We start from the raw sequence: 15,267 nt of genomic DNA, 5'->3' as shown, positions 1-15,267 counted from the left end.
AGGCAGAGAGACACACAAGAAAGGGAGAGACAGAGGGCACAAAGAACGAAGAAACAAAAGGAGCGAACGGGGGAGGAACAGAGGGACGAGGAGCAGACACAGGCGGGACGAAGGGAGGAGGAGCAGACAGGGGAGACCAGACAGGAATGGACGGGGGGCAAAAGGGAGCCCGAAGGAGCCCAGACGGGCGGCGGCCAGAGGGGCCGCTGGCTAGAGGGAGAAGGTAGCAGGAGGGAACCATACAGGGGCCGAGGGAACGGGACGAGGGAGAGACGGAGGGGACACGGAGGGAGCAGGAGGGAACACCAGTGAAGGCAGGCAGGAGGGGGAAGCCGCGGCAGGCGACGGCGCCGTCCGACGCCCTGCCGAAGCAGGGGGGCCCGGAGGCGACCGACATGGAGCCGGAGGCGACGCCGAGGACTGGCACTGAGGCACCGGGGGGGGACCCGAAGGCAACCGCCGACCCCGAGCCGGAGGCGCAGCAGGCGACCCCGGAGCCCCAGACAAGGCGTGCGAGGGCGAGCCAGGGGGCAGGGCGAGCCAGGGGGCAGGGCGGGCGGGACCCGGCCCCGGCGCAGGTGTCTGTCACACTGGGGTGACGGTAGAGGAGTCACGGGGGAAGTCACGGGGGCAGTCACAGGGGAAGCCAAGGCAATCCCTGAGGGGTCCCACTCAAGCTCCCCCTCCGACTCCACTATGGAGGGAGGAGCGTCAGAGCAGCAGTCAGGGACCTCCTCGGGGACAGGAGCATTGGGAGCCGCGGGGAGCTCAGGAGCCTGCACAGGGTTTAGTGCGGGGGAGGAGTCAGGGCCTCAGGCGAGGTAGCCTCAGGCGAGGTAGCCTGTGAGGCTGCGGGTGTGGCGACAGGTGGTGCAGCCGGAGCCGTGGGCGTGGCGGCCTGAACAGGCAAGCTGGGCTGGACAGGCAGGACGGGCGAGCCGGGCTGGACAGGCAGGACGGGCGAGCCGGGCAGAGCGGCGGCATCAGGCAGGGCCGCGGGCAGAGCGGCGGCATCAGCAGGCACCTCGGGCATGCGGCCAGCAGGGGGTGCCTCAGCAGGCACCTCGGGCATGTGGCCAGCAGGGGGCTCCTCAGCAGGCACCTCGGGCGTGCGGCCAGCAGGGGGCACCTTAGCAGGCACCTCGGGCGTGTGGCCAGCAGGGGGCGCCGCAGGAGCAGGAGATGACACAGGCGCCTCTGGGGGCGCTGCGGGGCACTCAGGAGGTGCAGAAATGGCCTCGGCCGGCGGGTCAACAGGGGGCGCCGCAGGAACCACAGACTCAGCACCAGCAGGGGGCGCTACAGGTACCTCTGAGGGCTGAAAGGGGAGCACAGGGGCCTCGGGAACCTCAGAGGGCAGTGGTACAGCAGGGGCCGTGTCCTCCTCTGGAGGGGCCAGCTCTGACCGCAACCGGAGAAGCTCCCTCAAGGTCTCCTCCGCCCTCTCCAGCTGTTGAGGTGGAGCCGCCTGAGAGATGTTCCAGGGAGCCCCTTATGGCGGGTTCACCCACCACCCGCCAGTATGGACCCTGGAGGGTGAAGAACCTCCTAGCCGTCTCCAGGCATGGCCGTGGCTCAGGAACCACGGGGGGCGCTGCAGCCTCAGGAACCACGGGGGGACGCTGCAGCCTCAGGAAACACGGGGGGCGCTGCCCACTTCCAAAATCGCGGAACCCACGGGATAGCGTCCTTAATGGACCTGGCCCCTTTAAGGGAGAAGCGACTGGCTCAGGAAGAGAAGCGGCGGGCAGACGGGCTTCGGGCGTCCGCCTAGGCAAAGCGGCGGTGACGTCACCCGCGAACACCGCTGGGTCTAGAATTGGGCGAGGATTCTTCCAATGTTCAGCAGGGCAGGCGTCAGAAATATAGACGGCCCCCAAACAGACCTCAGGCGCATCCTCCTGTCTTCTGCCTCTCCGCATCTTCCTCCGTGCTGGGGGAAGCGGAGTCGGGGGCGCTTCGTGCTGGAAGCAGTCTGGCAGTCCGCTGTCCATGGCAACCCGTCTTAACATGGACTCGACGGCTCCTTCCCGAAGCTGCCGCATGTTGTCGCGCACCTCCCCCACAAGGTGCGTGTCTCCGGGCAGGGACATCTCCTCTAAGACCTCTCAGACTTTGGGCTGGGCAAGCCAATACAAAACCTCGTAGGTGAGGCCAAGGAATTCAGCCTCACCGATCTGGGGTGTCTTCTCGTAGAGTCCGGTCATTCTGTCACGATCCACGGGGAAGCAGGTGACAGATGCCGTGAATATTAACAAAAGGGCTTTATTTCTGGGACGACACACTGCAAGACACACGTAACATTACAATGACCGGACTGGGGAAACAACGGAAACGCGGACTAAATACAATGAACTAATGACAACAATCAGAAACAGCCATAAAACACTGGGAATCCACATGAGGTTAACGAGGGGGCGTGGCACACGAGAGGAGCGGACGATCGGGGCATGACAGCAGGTAACTATGGTTAACAGAGGAAGAACAATGAAGTATCAGTCTGCTATTCTAACTCCATCAACATGACAGAGTGACCTCCAGCATTGTCCTTGTCAACACTGTGTTAATGAGAGAATCCCTGAAATCCCTGAAATCCCTGTCAGCAGATCTTTTTGTGGCAGGGCTGAAATACAGTGAAAATGGGTTTATTTGGGAGTAAGTTCATTGTCATGACAAAAAGGGACTTTGCAATGAATTGCAATTCATCTGATCACTCTTCATAAAATTCTGGAGTATATGCAAATTTTCATCATAACTGAGGCAGCATACTTTGTGAAAATTAATATTTGTGTCATTCTCTGCTTTGGGCCACAGCTGTACTGTACCTAGACTGACAAAATGTTTTCACTAGTGACTAAGTAATGTGATGATTACAAACCAACAATGTTTTATTAGTAAATACTTTATGGTAGTCCGTTTGTAAGTACATGTTTTCTGTAACTCAGACATTCTTAACCTGGGGACTGTCTGTATGAATACACGGTTGTGTAATTGAATGGGTATGTCATGAGAGTCATGTGCCCCGGTGCCCTTTCCTATTCCTCATTGTTTCTCTCTCCAATCACACCCCAGGATCCCCCTCTGCCACCGGCACAGGCACCCTGCAGATCTACCTGATCGATGTGAATGACAACCCACCTACGCTGGTGCCCCAAGAGGTGCAGATCTGCGAGAGGCTCCACGCCGCCACCATCAATATCACGGCGTCTGACGTTGACACTGAGCCCAACATGGGCCCCTTTGTTTTTGAACTGCCCGCCCATCCGCCCAGTGTTCGCCACAACTGGACCGTGTCCCGGCTGAACGGTGAGGCACGAGCCCTCCGGGATCGTGTGCATTTCTTCAGCTCAGGGTCTTCCCATTTCCATAACAAGCAAACATACTGTATTAACAACAACGTATGTTTAACTCAGATTATTTCCATATTCTTTTGTGCTGGCTGCTCACAGTTACCCATATTGCAGACAGACTGACTCTTTTAGGTCACATGACCAGGCTCCATGTGCGGCCCACAGGTTACTACGCCCAGCTGAGGCTCCGCATTCAGTATCTGGATGCGGGCGTATATGATGTGCCTGTGGTGGTGTCCGACTCGGGGAACCCACCGCTCTCCAGCAGGTCCATCATCAAGGTGAAGGTGTGCCCATGTGACGAGCACGGCGACTGCACCAACGCAGGGGCCGTGGCATCCACCGGCCTGGGGACCGGAGCCATTATCGCCATCCTCATCTGCATCATCATGCTGCTCAGTGGGTGTCAGCCTAAACACTCAGAGACACGCACACATTCTTGTGTGTCTTCACATGTACAGTCCTGCACTGCTCACATTGCTGTGAACTGGGCTATCCCCAGAACTGACTAGTGTATGCCATCTGCATGCCCATAACACATGCCGACAAACGCATTTCTGGAATCTTCCCAGTCCTGGTGCTGTTGTTTGTGGGATGGATCAAGCGCCGGGAGAAGGAGCGACAGACCAAGCAGCTGCTGATCGACCCCGAAGACGATGTGCGGGATAACATTCTGAAATATGATGAGGAGGGAGGCGGAGAGGAAGATCAGGTAAGGCAAGCGCAGGCTAGCAGTCCACTGCTTACCACAAGCAGATGACATATACGCTCATGTAAATACACTCATTAACGCATATGGTTTTTCTGTCGGCACTAATGGTTAAGAGCTCATTTGTTCATGGTTGAATATGCTATTATATTGTTTTTTCATGAATTCTCCATAGAAATGTATGTCACTATGGACAAAGTGTGGATTTTATTACATCTGCACTATATTACACTCATCCACCTTCCAGACATATAAACTGGTTCAGGGTGGATTGAGCCCCATCACAGGCAGCACAGTGGCCCCCATTCACACATGATGGCCCAGCAGCATAACTGTACTTCTTGCAGTTGTAGTAGGAAAACCCACATGACACAGAGAGAACATATACAGAGTGGAGATGGGATTAAACCCCCCATGTTTGAGGCAAATGCCACACACAGCACTACCTCCTGTAGTATGCCTACTATTTAAGGGGCAGTGTGAGGCTCAGTGGACTAAGTCTCTGTGCCTGTGATCTGAAGGTCACTGGTTCATACCCACCCTCCACATGTCTGTAGGTCCTTGAGCAAAGCCCTTAACCCCCCAGCTCCCTGGGTGCCACAACAGGTGGCTGCCCTTCACAACCAGCTTGCTCTCACCTGCAGAGTTGGGGGAGGCATAAAGAGAATTTCCCTTCAGGGATCAATGAAGTATTTATTCTTTATTATGTAACATAAGTCTTAGGTAATCAAAGAAAATTATTTAAATGAGCTCCATAATATTTTGTCTGTTCATTATTTCTGTCAGCTTATCAATTTCAAACAGTCTCCTCCAGTCACCCCAGTGCCTTTCTGGAGAACAGAAGAAATTCTTATTTTTTATTATGCTGCTATTCTTCCAATTGTACACTGTCTTCTGAGCAAATATGTACTTACTACCCAAATAAAAAGCACAATATAAATTTTGCACAATATTTTGTGTGTGTGTGTGTGTGTGTGTGTGTGTGTGGTCCAGGTATACCTTACCTTGTGGAGACCAAATGTCCCCACAACGTGACGAATACCCTTTTTTTTACCTTATGGGAACCATTTTCCTGGTCCCCATATGGGAAAACTCTATTTTATAAAAATTTTGTGACAGCAATGAAAAAACTAAAAATGCAAACGGACTTGAGCCCTTAACCCCCAGCTATCTAGATGCTGCAAGGTCGCTGCCCCTTCTCTGTGACCCCCAATTTTGCTCTCACACCAGCATGGAGAGCCAGAAGACTAAGAGAATTGGCCCACAAAGTCTCTCTCCATGTTATAAACAAGTGAGCCAAAACATTATGACCACCCCAATGTGAAACAAATAATATTTGGGTTATATGAAAATAACATATAATGGTCTGGGTTATATCAGACGGTAAACTAACATTCAGCATGCAGAAGAAATGGGCAGGGTTGAATGGACAGAGCATATCCAAAATGGAATGACTTGTGGTGTGCTCAGGGTCAACCGTAGTGAGTACCTACTGAGAGTAGTCTGAGGAGGGAAAAACCACAATTCGCCGACAGGGTGCTGGGTAGTCAAGACTCATTGCTGTGAGATGTGAATAAAGGCTATCCCATGTGGTACAAACCAAGAGCAGTGTTGCTTTTGTTAACAAAAACTAAAATTATTAGTGAAGATTTTTATTTGACAAGAATAAAACAATAATAAAATAAGAGTTAATTTATGATGCCAATAACAATGACAAAACATTGTCAGGATGAGATGAATTTGAAACCAGTCCAGTCAGAAGCAGTATCTTTATTTATTGTTGATTGTATTTCTACTGCTTTTGAAAATATACTGCTGTGAAATCTCTGGATTGTATGACAGTATGAAAAATTAGATACTTCCCAAGCCTAGTGTGTGTCACAGTTGACTTTTGGATAAAGTTCACAATTGATGCAAATTAGAGCTTAGATCGGGCCCAAAAAATTAAACCCGACCCTACCCGAGCCCGTGCACCTTGTGTCCGAGCCCGACCCGGTCCGACACATTAACTGTAATTATGAGCCCGAGCCCGATTTAAACCCGACTATTTTTTAATACGTGAGCCGTTGTAACAGACGTTCTCAACTACAATTCTAAGTTGTTTGAACTACAGAAATTAGTTTAGATTTATCTTAATGAAAAATGCAACAAGGACGAAGCATGTAAACTGCATTGTTTGTTTATTCAGAATGGATTTTTGAGACACGTTTAGAAGAAAAGCACGTTTTCACTTATCCAGTTCGCTTGCTGCTGGAACCAGTTTGTGTGCTCGGCATCGAACTTTAAGTAAAGGGTTAAGAAAAAGGTTAAATCCTTCCGTAAGCAGCCAACGAGGTATGTGTTAATTAAGTTTTAGTTAAGTTTGTTGTATTTAGCCATGTAAATGTAAATGCTTACTGAGGTTCGTGTTAACTGTATATGAATTCTCTAAGCTGTCTTTATTGTTATTTATGTTTATATTTCATTTGAATTTCAATGTTTGTTAGCTAATATTGTAAGTAAATGTGCTTGATTTTGTGTTTCCGTATCTGTATTTAGTTCTCATGTCTGCCATGATGATGATAATAACGAAGCCACTGTCTTTCGAATAAACCGTCGGCTCAGTTAAATGCAAAGGACTCTTGTGCTCGTGTCTTATGGGAGGAAGCTACATTTATAATTATGGCATAGCTCTCCACCCAATTAGGCTAATTAAGTAATGATTTAAAAAAAAAAAAACACACACAAATGCTTGATCATGGCCCCGCCCAGCCCGGCCCGGCCCGGCCCGGCCCGAAGATAGTGGCAGGAAATATCGGCCCGACCCGGCCCACGGGTCGGGTCGGGTCGGGTCTGGGCTCGGGCTCGGGCAGAGAATCTAAACTCTAATGCAAATGAAGGACTCTGCAAGCCATGTGGAGCAACAATAATGGGGGAAAACGCCACAAAATTAAGGAGCAATGAAATTAATAAAAACAAATACAGTGGAAACCACTTATAGTGATCACGTATGTCTGGGTGAAATTGACCACTATATGCGGATGATCATTATAACCAATGTTTTTCTTTATATTTCAGGCAGATTTCCATCTAATTGATACAGTGGTACCTCGGTTCTCGAACTCACTACAACTCGAATTTCTTGAAAGTCGAACAAACCAGTTTGACCTAGAACTCGATCTGAATATCGGAAGTCGAACCCTGAACTCTGACCTAATATAAATTGTACGCCCCAGGAAATGAGTCATACTACAATGCAATTCTTACTTGAATGCCTTCTTCACAGACTGGACGATTAATCAAATAAAGCAGCGCAACATTACAGTAACTAACAATAGATAAACCACTAACTTACGTGTACTATTAGAGCATTTATGTCATTTATTTAAACTTTATTTTACCAGGTAAATTAACTGAAAACCAGTTCTCACTGCTTTACGTGATATTCGGGAGAAATAGCATATTACGCATCAGAACTGCCTGGAATACAAACGTCATGCGTGTAACTTAAACTCTTCAGCCAATAAGGGCAAAGGTGTGTCGTCATGGAGGCGGTTCCAGTTTGTGCAGCCGGGTGAGAGGTCGCAATGCATCTAACGGTAATGCATTGCGTCAGGATCAGAATGCGTTGCTTTAAGCCAGGGCTGTAAGCAAGTCGAACGCACCCAATGACCAGACTGGGGAAACAAACTGAAACGCGGACTTAATACAGAGGACTAATGACAACAACCAGAAACAGCTGATCACATGGGGATCCCACACGAGGTTAATGAGGGGGCGTGGCACACGGAAGGAGCGGACGATCGGGGCAGGACAGGAGTAATGTTGGGATAAGATCTTTATCATTTTGGAAGTTCTTAAGAAAAAATGCTCTTCTTGTTTAATCCTGTTCATTTTGTGTTTAAATGCTTAAAAAAAAAACATATTTAGGTGTAATTTTGGGGGGCCGGGAACCAATTAATTGGTTTTCCATTATTTGTTATGGGAAAAATTCGATCAGAACTCGAACTTTTTAGGATTCAATCCGGAGTCCGGAACGGATTAAGTTCGAGAACCGAGGTACCACTGTATTTGTATATTTATTACATGGATGTAAGGTAATGGAACGACTGAATTTTACTGACTCTTTCAAAATACAGTACAGCGATTTTCAGATTACAGTACTGTACAATTAAATTATTGAACTGTATAATTTGCTATGAAATGTGCTATAATACAGTACTGTATGTAAAATGTAGCTTATTCTGGTTCTCATTGGCTTGTTTTTTGCAGTTCATCATAAGCTTTGAAGAGTCTACATGTCATTGAGAGAAACTGACTTTCTTTTTCTTGTCATGTTTTTTGTGCATGCAGCAGGTAGCTAACCAGTCAAGTAAAGTTAAAATAAATTACTGTAGTTTAGTTTTTCTATGTTGTCATGTATTAAAATAAATTAAGTGTAAGTGAACTACTTGATTAGTATAAACAAATTATTTGTATAGGAATGATTCTGTCCCAAGCTTTTTGATCCATATAAGCGGATGATCACATTAACCATGATCATTATAAGCAGCTTCCACTGTAGTTAATTTTTCTTTTAATTTGTTGGATAAGTTCATTGTCATGAACTGAACTAGGTGTAGAAATAAGCATAACCCAGATGATTGGTAAACTTTCTTTTTACAGTGTTCTAATTGCAGGTAAATATATAGTAAATTCTTGTTGATTAATTACCACAGGTAATAAGTAGGTAAATACAGAGAAACTACAACTGAAATACTAAGAAAAATCTCCACTATTATCCTTTAACTCAGCTAAGTACTGTATAGTTGTAAAAACTGTAAAAGGAAGGGTTACCATTGATTTTCAGTAGTCTGATTCATTTTAACATTTTAACAAGAAGGGCTACTGTGGCAGAAATTGCAGATAATTTTAATGATTACCACAGGAGTAATGAATGAGTCACGACACACAGTGCGTAGAGGCCTGCTGTGTATTGGGCTGTCTAGCTGTGGACTTTTCAGTCCAATGCTTCCCAAAGATGCTTGACACCTATCCAGCTGTCCACATGATGCAACAGAAAATGGGATGTATCAGACCAAGCAGCCTTCTTGCATTACTCCATAGTCCACTTTCAATGCTCGTGTGCTCATTGTAGGTGGTTTAGATGGTGGACAGGGGTCAGCATGGGCCAATGAGATGCTTGCAGCCCCTTACTGGGTGAGAGCAAACCAGAGCATGTGAGCGGAGTGGAGCGGTGAGAATTTCCACTCCTCGCTCACGAGGCTGTTGGCTCCGCCCGCTCCTCCGCTCTAATTTGCACTAAGCTGCTCTGCTGAACACCGCTCCTCGCTCCACTAAAATTTCCTCCCGCTCCAGTGAAATCGCTCCACGCTCGCTCCAATTTAAAAGAGGGACAAATAATCTGCATGCCTAAGAAATATCACCTTAAACCGAAGCCTTATATCATAAAGAAATATGAGCAACGGCAACATTGCCACTCAGAAAATATTTATTTTTAAGCAACCTATATAGGCAACAACGGACACGTTTGGCAATGGCATTCCACACAAAAATAGGCTTAAAAATGATTTGGGCACGCCTCAGAATCGTAGTGTGAGCGGTATCGGAGCAAAATTGGAGCGAGACAGAGCGACCGCTCCAGCCTTAATTAAAAAAACGCTCCGCGCTCTGACTAAATTCCGACCGCTCCGCTCCTCGCTCACGCTCCGCTCACATTATCTGGAGCAAACCCAACATGTGTTTGAGATGTTTTGACCCTGTCATCTGCCATTAATGATCTGGCCCTTGTCACGGTTACTCAGATCTTTATCCCTGCCTATTTCTATTGCATTTAATGTGTCAATTTCAAGTATTGAATGTTATCTAATCTAATATAAAACACCTTGAGTCACACCATTTTTACAAGATAGTCAGCATTATTTGTGGTGATGGTTATGATGTTATAATGTTTTGGCTCATCTGTGTATATCTGTATGTTCCAACATTTTAATTAGCTAATTAGAAAATCAGGAATGCAGTCATGGCCAAAAATTTTGAGAATGACACAAGTATTGGTTTTCACAAAGTTTGCTGCTTTGGTGTTTGTAGATCTTTTTGTCAGCTATTTCTATGGTATACTGAAATATAATTATTAATAATTGATACTTTATTGATCCCAGTGGGGAAATTGTCTTTATGCCTTATTTTGTAGAGTAAGTCATCTGTGAAGGGCAGCCACTCATAGTGGTGTTACGCCCCACTGTTGTTTGCTCCGCCTCCCCGTCTGGACCCCGCCCAAGTTTCCCCGCAAGCCGGCCGTCACTTCCGTCCGGCGGAAGTGAAAAGCCGGACAGCAAGACCCTTTGAGAGCTCTGCTCATATTTTGGATTGTGTTTTGGTTTACTATTTGATTGATTATTGTGTATGACGGTTTTGGTTTCTCGGATTATGATTTCTCGCTTTACCCCTTCTCTGTACTTCTGCCCTGGTTTTGTTTGCTTTCTGGTTTTCGATCTTTCGCCCGGTTTTTGGTTTATGACTTCGTGCGCCCCTCGGACTTTACACTTTGGCTTGTATGTGTGTTTGTGTATGTATCTGGTGCGTAGGGAGTGGTTGCCGTTTTGTTTTGTTATACTTTGTGTCCACTGATTTGGAGTGGGGGTTAAGGGCCTTGCTCAAGGAGCTGCAAATGTGTTGAAGTTGGGTTTGAACCGGCAACCTTCTAATTGCAGGTACACAGACTTAGCCCACTGAGCCACATGCTACCCCCAATTGCAAGCATTTCATAAGTGTCAAAGACTTTTATTGAGAATTGCATTAAGTTTATGCAAAGAGTCAATATTTGCAGTGTTGGCCCTTCTTTTTCAAGAACTCTACAATTTGCCCTGGCATGCTGTCAATCAACTTCTGGGCCAAATCCTGACTGATAGCAGCCCATCCTTGCATAATCAATGCTTGAAGTTCATGAGTTTTTGTTTGTCCACCCGCCTCTTGAGGTTTGACCACAGGTTCTCAATGGGATTAAGGTCTAGAGAGTTTCCTTACCATGGACTCAAAATGTCGATGTTTTGTTCCCCGAGCTACTGTACTTAGTTATCACTTTTGCCTTATGGCAGAGTGCCCCATCATGCTGGAAAAGGCATTGTTCATCACTAAACTGTTTTTGGATGGTTTTGAGAAGTTGCTTTTGGAGGATGTTTTGATACCATTCCTTATTCATGGCTGTGTTCTTACGCAAAATTGTGAGTGAGTCCGCTTCCTTGGCTGAGAAGTGACCCCACACATGAATGGTCTCAGGATGCTTCACTGTTGGCATGACATAGGACTGATGGTAGCACTCACCTTTTCTTCTCTGGACAATCCAGTCTGCTATTCTAACTCAATCAGTATGACAGAGTGATCTCCAGCACTGTCCTCATCAACACTCTCACCTGTGTTACCGAGAGAATCACTGAAATGCTGTCAGCAGGTCATTTTGTGGCAGGGCTGAAATGCAGTTAAAATGAGTTTATTTGGGATTAAGTACATTTTCATGGCAAAGAGGGACTTTGCAATTAATTGCAATTCATCTGATCACTCTTCATAACATTCTGGAGTATATGCAAATTGCCGTCATAAAAACTGAAGCAACAGACTGTGAAAATTAATATTCGTGTCATTCTCAAAACTTTTGGCCACAGATATACATTACATGACTATTTATCAATTTTCTATCAAAGCTTTACTAGAATACATTGATAGAATAAACCACCTGTCCTGGACAGTATATAACAATGCATTTTATTTAAAATATCACAATAATTGAGAGTACAACCTGGGTATGTGGCTATTGAATTGGAATGGATGAAGGAATAATATTTTGAACTGCATGACTCGGAGAATGAACTACTTCAAAACCATAGGAGAAAATCATTGATGTATTAATATATGATGTTAATATTCATAATAAGCTGTTAATACTGAGATGTGAACTCTCTGTAGGACTATGATCTCAGCCAGCTGCAGCAGCCTGGCTCCCTGGACCATATCATTAAAAAACCTCCTGGAATAAGAAGGGTCGATGAGAGACCTGTGATGGCTGAGGCCCAGTTCCCCGTCCGACCCGCTTTGCCCCATCCTGGGGACATCGGGGACTTCATCCACGAGGTAGATCACTACAACTACATTGTCTCTCCCCTGCAGATACAGCCATGAAAGTCCAGCCACATAACATTAAAAGACTCCCTTTCTTAAACATACACATTCACACACACAGGTATCCATCTTTCACATTGTTTGGCACAGCAGAATAAACTGAAATGCAATACATTGACTTTCTCCCTTAATTCTCTAAAATATGTCTTACTTTCTTTAACACAGGATGTAGTAGCTAATAATAATAGCCCCTGTCCTTTCTTTTCCTGACTCAAACCCAAAATATTAATCACACCGTGTCATGAACCACTCTCATCTCTGTGCTGTTGTACCACCTCACCATCACAGGGCTTGCGAGCGGCAGACATTGACCCAACAGCACCACCCTATGACTCCCTGCTGGTGTTCGACTACGAAGGAAGTGGTTCCATGGCAGGATCCATCAGCTCTATGGGCTCCTCCAGCACTGGCGACCAAAACTATGATTATCTCAAGGACTGGGGGCCACGCTTCAAGAAGCTGGCTGACATGTATGGCAGTGGGGGTGACGACTAGGGCCTAAAACTTAGACTTCCCCCTAATGCTCACATGGAATACCCTCCCCAAGCCCAATCAATGCAACACTCTCAAATTCAACAATGGCCTGGATTGTAACAGGTGTGTTGAGGCCTGCAAATCAGTCTCCTGTGGACTTTACTCAAAAACTCTTCTGTTTCTTTTTCCCTCCATTTTAGTATTAGTGTTTGGTGTTTTCTTGCTTCTGATATTATTTTCTAGTCTTTGTCATGGGCTGTCCAGTGTCCTGAGGGGCCCGTTTACAGGACAACTGCAGAAGGAGAGTGATGCATAGTACTACATTTTTTTTGCATTGAAAGAGTGTGAAAAGGCTTTCTTTTCTAACTTGAGTTCCTTGTAAAACAGAAGCACGGTTGTTATGAAGTGCCTTTTGTGGTGTGTTTCATTGGAGTCCCACTATCTCAGGACTGCTGGCCGCTCGGATGCTTTCGCGCGGCATGCGTTTCATTCTGCATTCTGACCTACTCTCCACACCCCCCTTCCTGAAATCTCTAAATGCCTTCAGTTAGTCAACCTGTGGTTAATTCACCAACAACTAAAATTTATTATGTGGAAAACTGGCCCCATAAAGATCAGTAAAAAATAGCAGTGGTTATTTATTTCAGAAGAAATTGGTTCGAGTAAACCAGATATTTCTTGTTGGAGACTGATAAATATATTTATACCTGTGCTGATTAAAAACCAGAAGCATGACCATGATCCGATAAGGAGCTTCTGTCTAGCAGAGAAGTTCTATTTAAATTAAAAACAGTTTATTTCCCCAAAATTTTTAAACAACATAAAACGTCCAATAATATCTTTCCAATATAATTAAAAATATATAAAATCACTTTGGGATTTGTACAGATGAGGAATGTTGCTCGTTCAGTTTCATGAGGCTGGGGCCATTTAAGGTCTGATGCCCATATTTCTTTTATAATTTGTGTTGCTTTGCACTCTAAAAGCTCACCTGGGCATGATATTAGAACAGTGCTAAGACAAATGTGAAACAAGTCATTGAGAAAGAGGACAGTATTAATGATTTTAGTTAATGACATGAAAAATTGCATGATTTTATTTGTTTCCCAACAAAGTATAGCACTTGTTTGTATTTGATCAGACTGGGAAATGTTATGTGAAACAAATATTTAAGCTGTAAAAAAAAAACGACTTGAAGTGGAAAAAAATGTGTAAAAGTACTATTTTTAAAAGTGTTAAGGGAATACAGTTACTGCTTTTGTGTTCTAGTTTTGCCTCAGGGCAGAATCACATCTTAGGGCCCTTGTGGTTCAAAACCTCTTCTTTTTTCCAGACTCACTACAGTACTTAATTTTAATTTTGAAAGGTTTTCATGTGTTGTACAGTTCTGTTTTGATGCAAGTACACAGATCCCTTTTCTTGTTCTTTGTCACTGTATAATGTGTTTTCAATGATTACTTGCATTCTACACACTTGAGATAAGTGATTTATCTTAGAAAGCACCAAGAATGATTTCTAAAATCTCTGCTGCTGAAAAAGGTGACAAGTGCTATGTTTTTTTCATTTCTTGTCATTCATCTAAATACTGCATATGTGCTTTAGAAAATAAACAAGATGATTTGACAAAAAATGCACTTTATAGCTCTAATTCATCCCATTCTCTATCATCAAAACAGTCTTTCCCATTAGACTGTATCATCACGGGTAATAGGCAGGGGTAAGTTTCACTGGAATTTCATACACAAAGGTCACTTACACTGTTATAGACTAGGGTCAGATTATTTGACTTGAATTATACATGATTGCATGCTTTCAGTGCACAGCAAGAGATATTCAACTCTTAAAATATTTTATGGGTGCCACAAATATCTAAACGTTCAGATTCCGTGTATAATGCTTGCTAGTTATGCCTAGGGTGGTGCAGTGGACTTCTCAGTTTTAACAGATGCTTATTAGAAAAAATAAGCATTTATTTGTACATGCTTTCCTGTTTAGACCTAATTGTGTATCACCTCAGATGTCAACAAAATGTCAATCCCAGGGTCTGTACAGTATATTACAGAACTACAGTTAGTCAACAATGGTCATAAGACAGGTAAATATGCATATATGGATATAAATTTCATAATTATGTGTCGTAATGATAGATATGATTCAAAACCTGCAGTAATATGCCAGTGTACCTAATTTACCCAATGGAACATTTCAAAATCTTTTTTTAAAGACATTGTATGTTACATCTGTTAAAACTAACGAGCATACAGCACTTTTTTTAACTCAGAACTTTATACGGTACTGTAAATATAAGTCAAATTTTCACTTTCATAGATATGCAGCTACTGTAACTAGATGCAACACATTTTGCCTTCCCATTAGTATCTGATTAAAATTTTGAACATTAGAAATACATCAATTTCTGCTATTGATATTAGAATGTATTGACAGTTTGATGCTTGAAATGTTGATACACATTTTCCTTATAAGATCAAAATACAAATTTAAGCTAAATAAATAACAGTATTCTGTTGTATGAAAAAGGTACACCTGTTCAGCTGCTTGTTGAAGTAAATATCTAATCAA

At 44.6% G+C, this 15,267-nt stretch overlaps 1 protein-coding gene across 2 annotated transcripts in view; it reads left to right on the top strand.

The window, feature by feature from the left end:
• Nucleotides 1-14,279, top strand: part of LOC111832835 (cadherin-4-like) — a 362,676-nt gene extending 348,397 nt beyond the window's left edge. Inside the window, exons 14-18 of one of the 2 annotated variants that reach the window (XM_072715730.1) lie at nt 3,073-3,306; nt 3,516-3,749; nt 3,923-4,062; nt 12,001-12,165; nt 12,502-14,279. In XM_072715730.1, the coding sequence (XP_072571831.1) occupies nt 3,073-3,306; nt 3,516-3,749; nt 3,923-4,062; nt 12,001-12,165; nt 12,502-12,708 (980 nt within the window). In that variant the 3' untranslated portion in view covers nt 12,709-14,279. The remainder of the gene's footprint in view (nt 1-3,072; nt 3,307-3,515; nt 3,750-3,922; nt 4,063-12,000; nt 12,166-12,501) is intronic. The other variant, XM_072715731.1, reaches the window with a different exon arrangement.
• Nucleotides 14,280-15,267: the final 988 nt, after the last annotated feature.

The sequence above is a fragment of the Paramormyrops kingsleyae genome, chromosome 8, assembly GCF_048594095.1.
Source record: "Paramormyrops kingsleyae isolate MSU_618 chromosome 8, PKINGS_0.4, whole genome shotgun sequence".
Taxonomy (NCBI): domain Eukaryota; kingdom Metazoa; phylum Chordata; class Actinopteri; order Osteoglossiformes; family Mormyridae; genus Paramormyrops; species Paramormyrops kingsleyae.
Note: the sequence above shows the minus strand (reverse complement) of the source record. Positions and strands in the feature narration are given on the sequence as shown.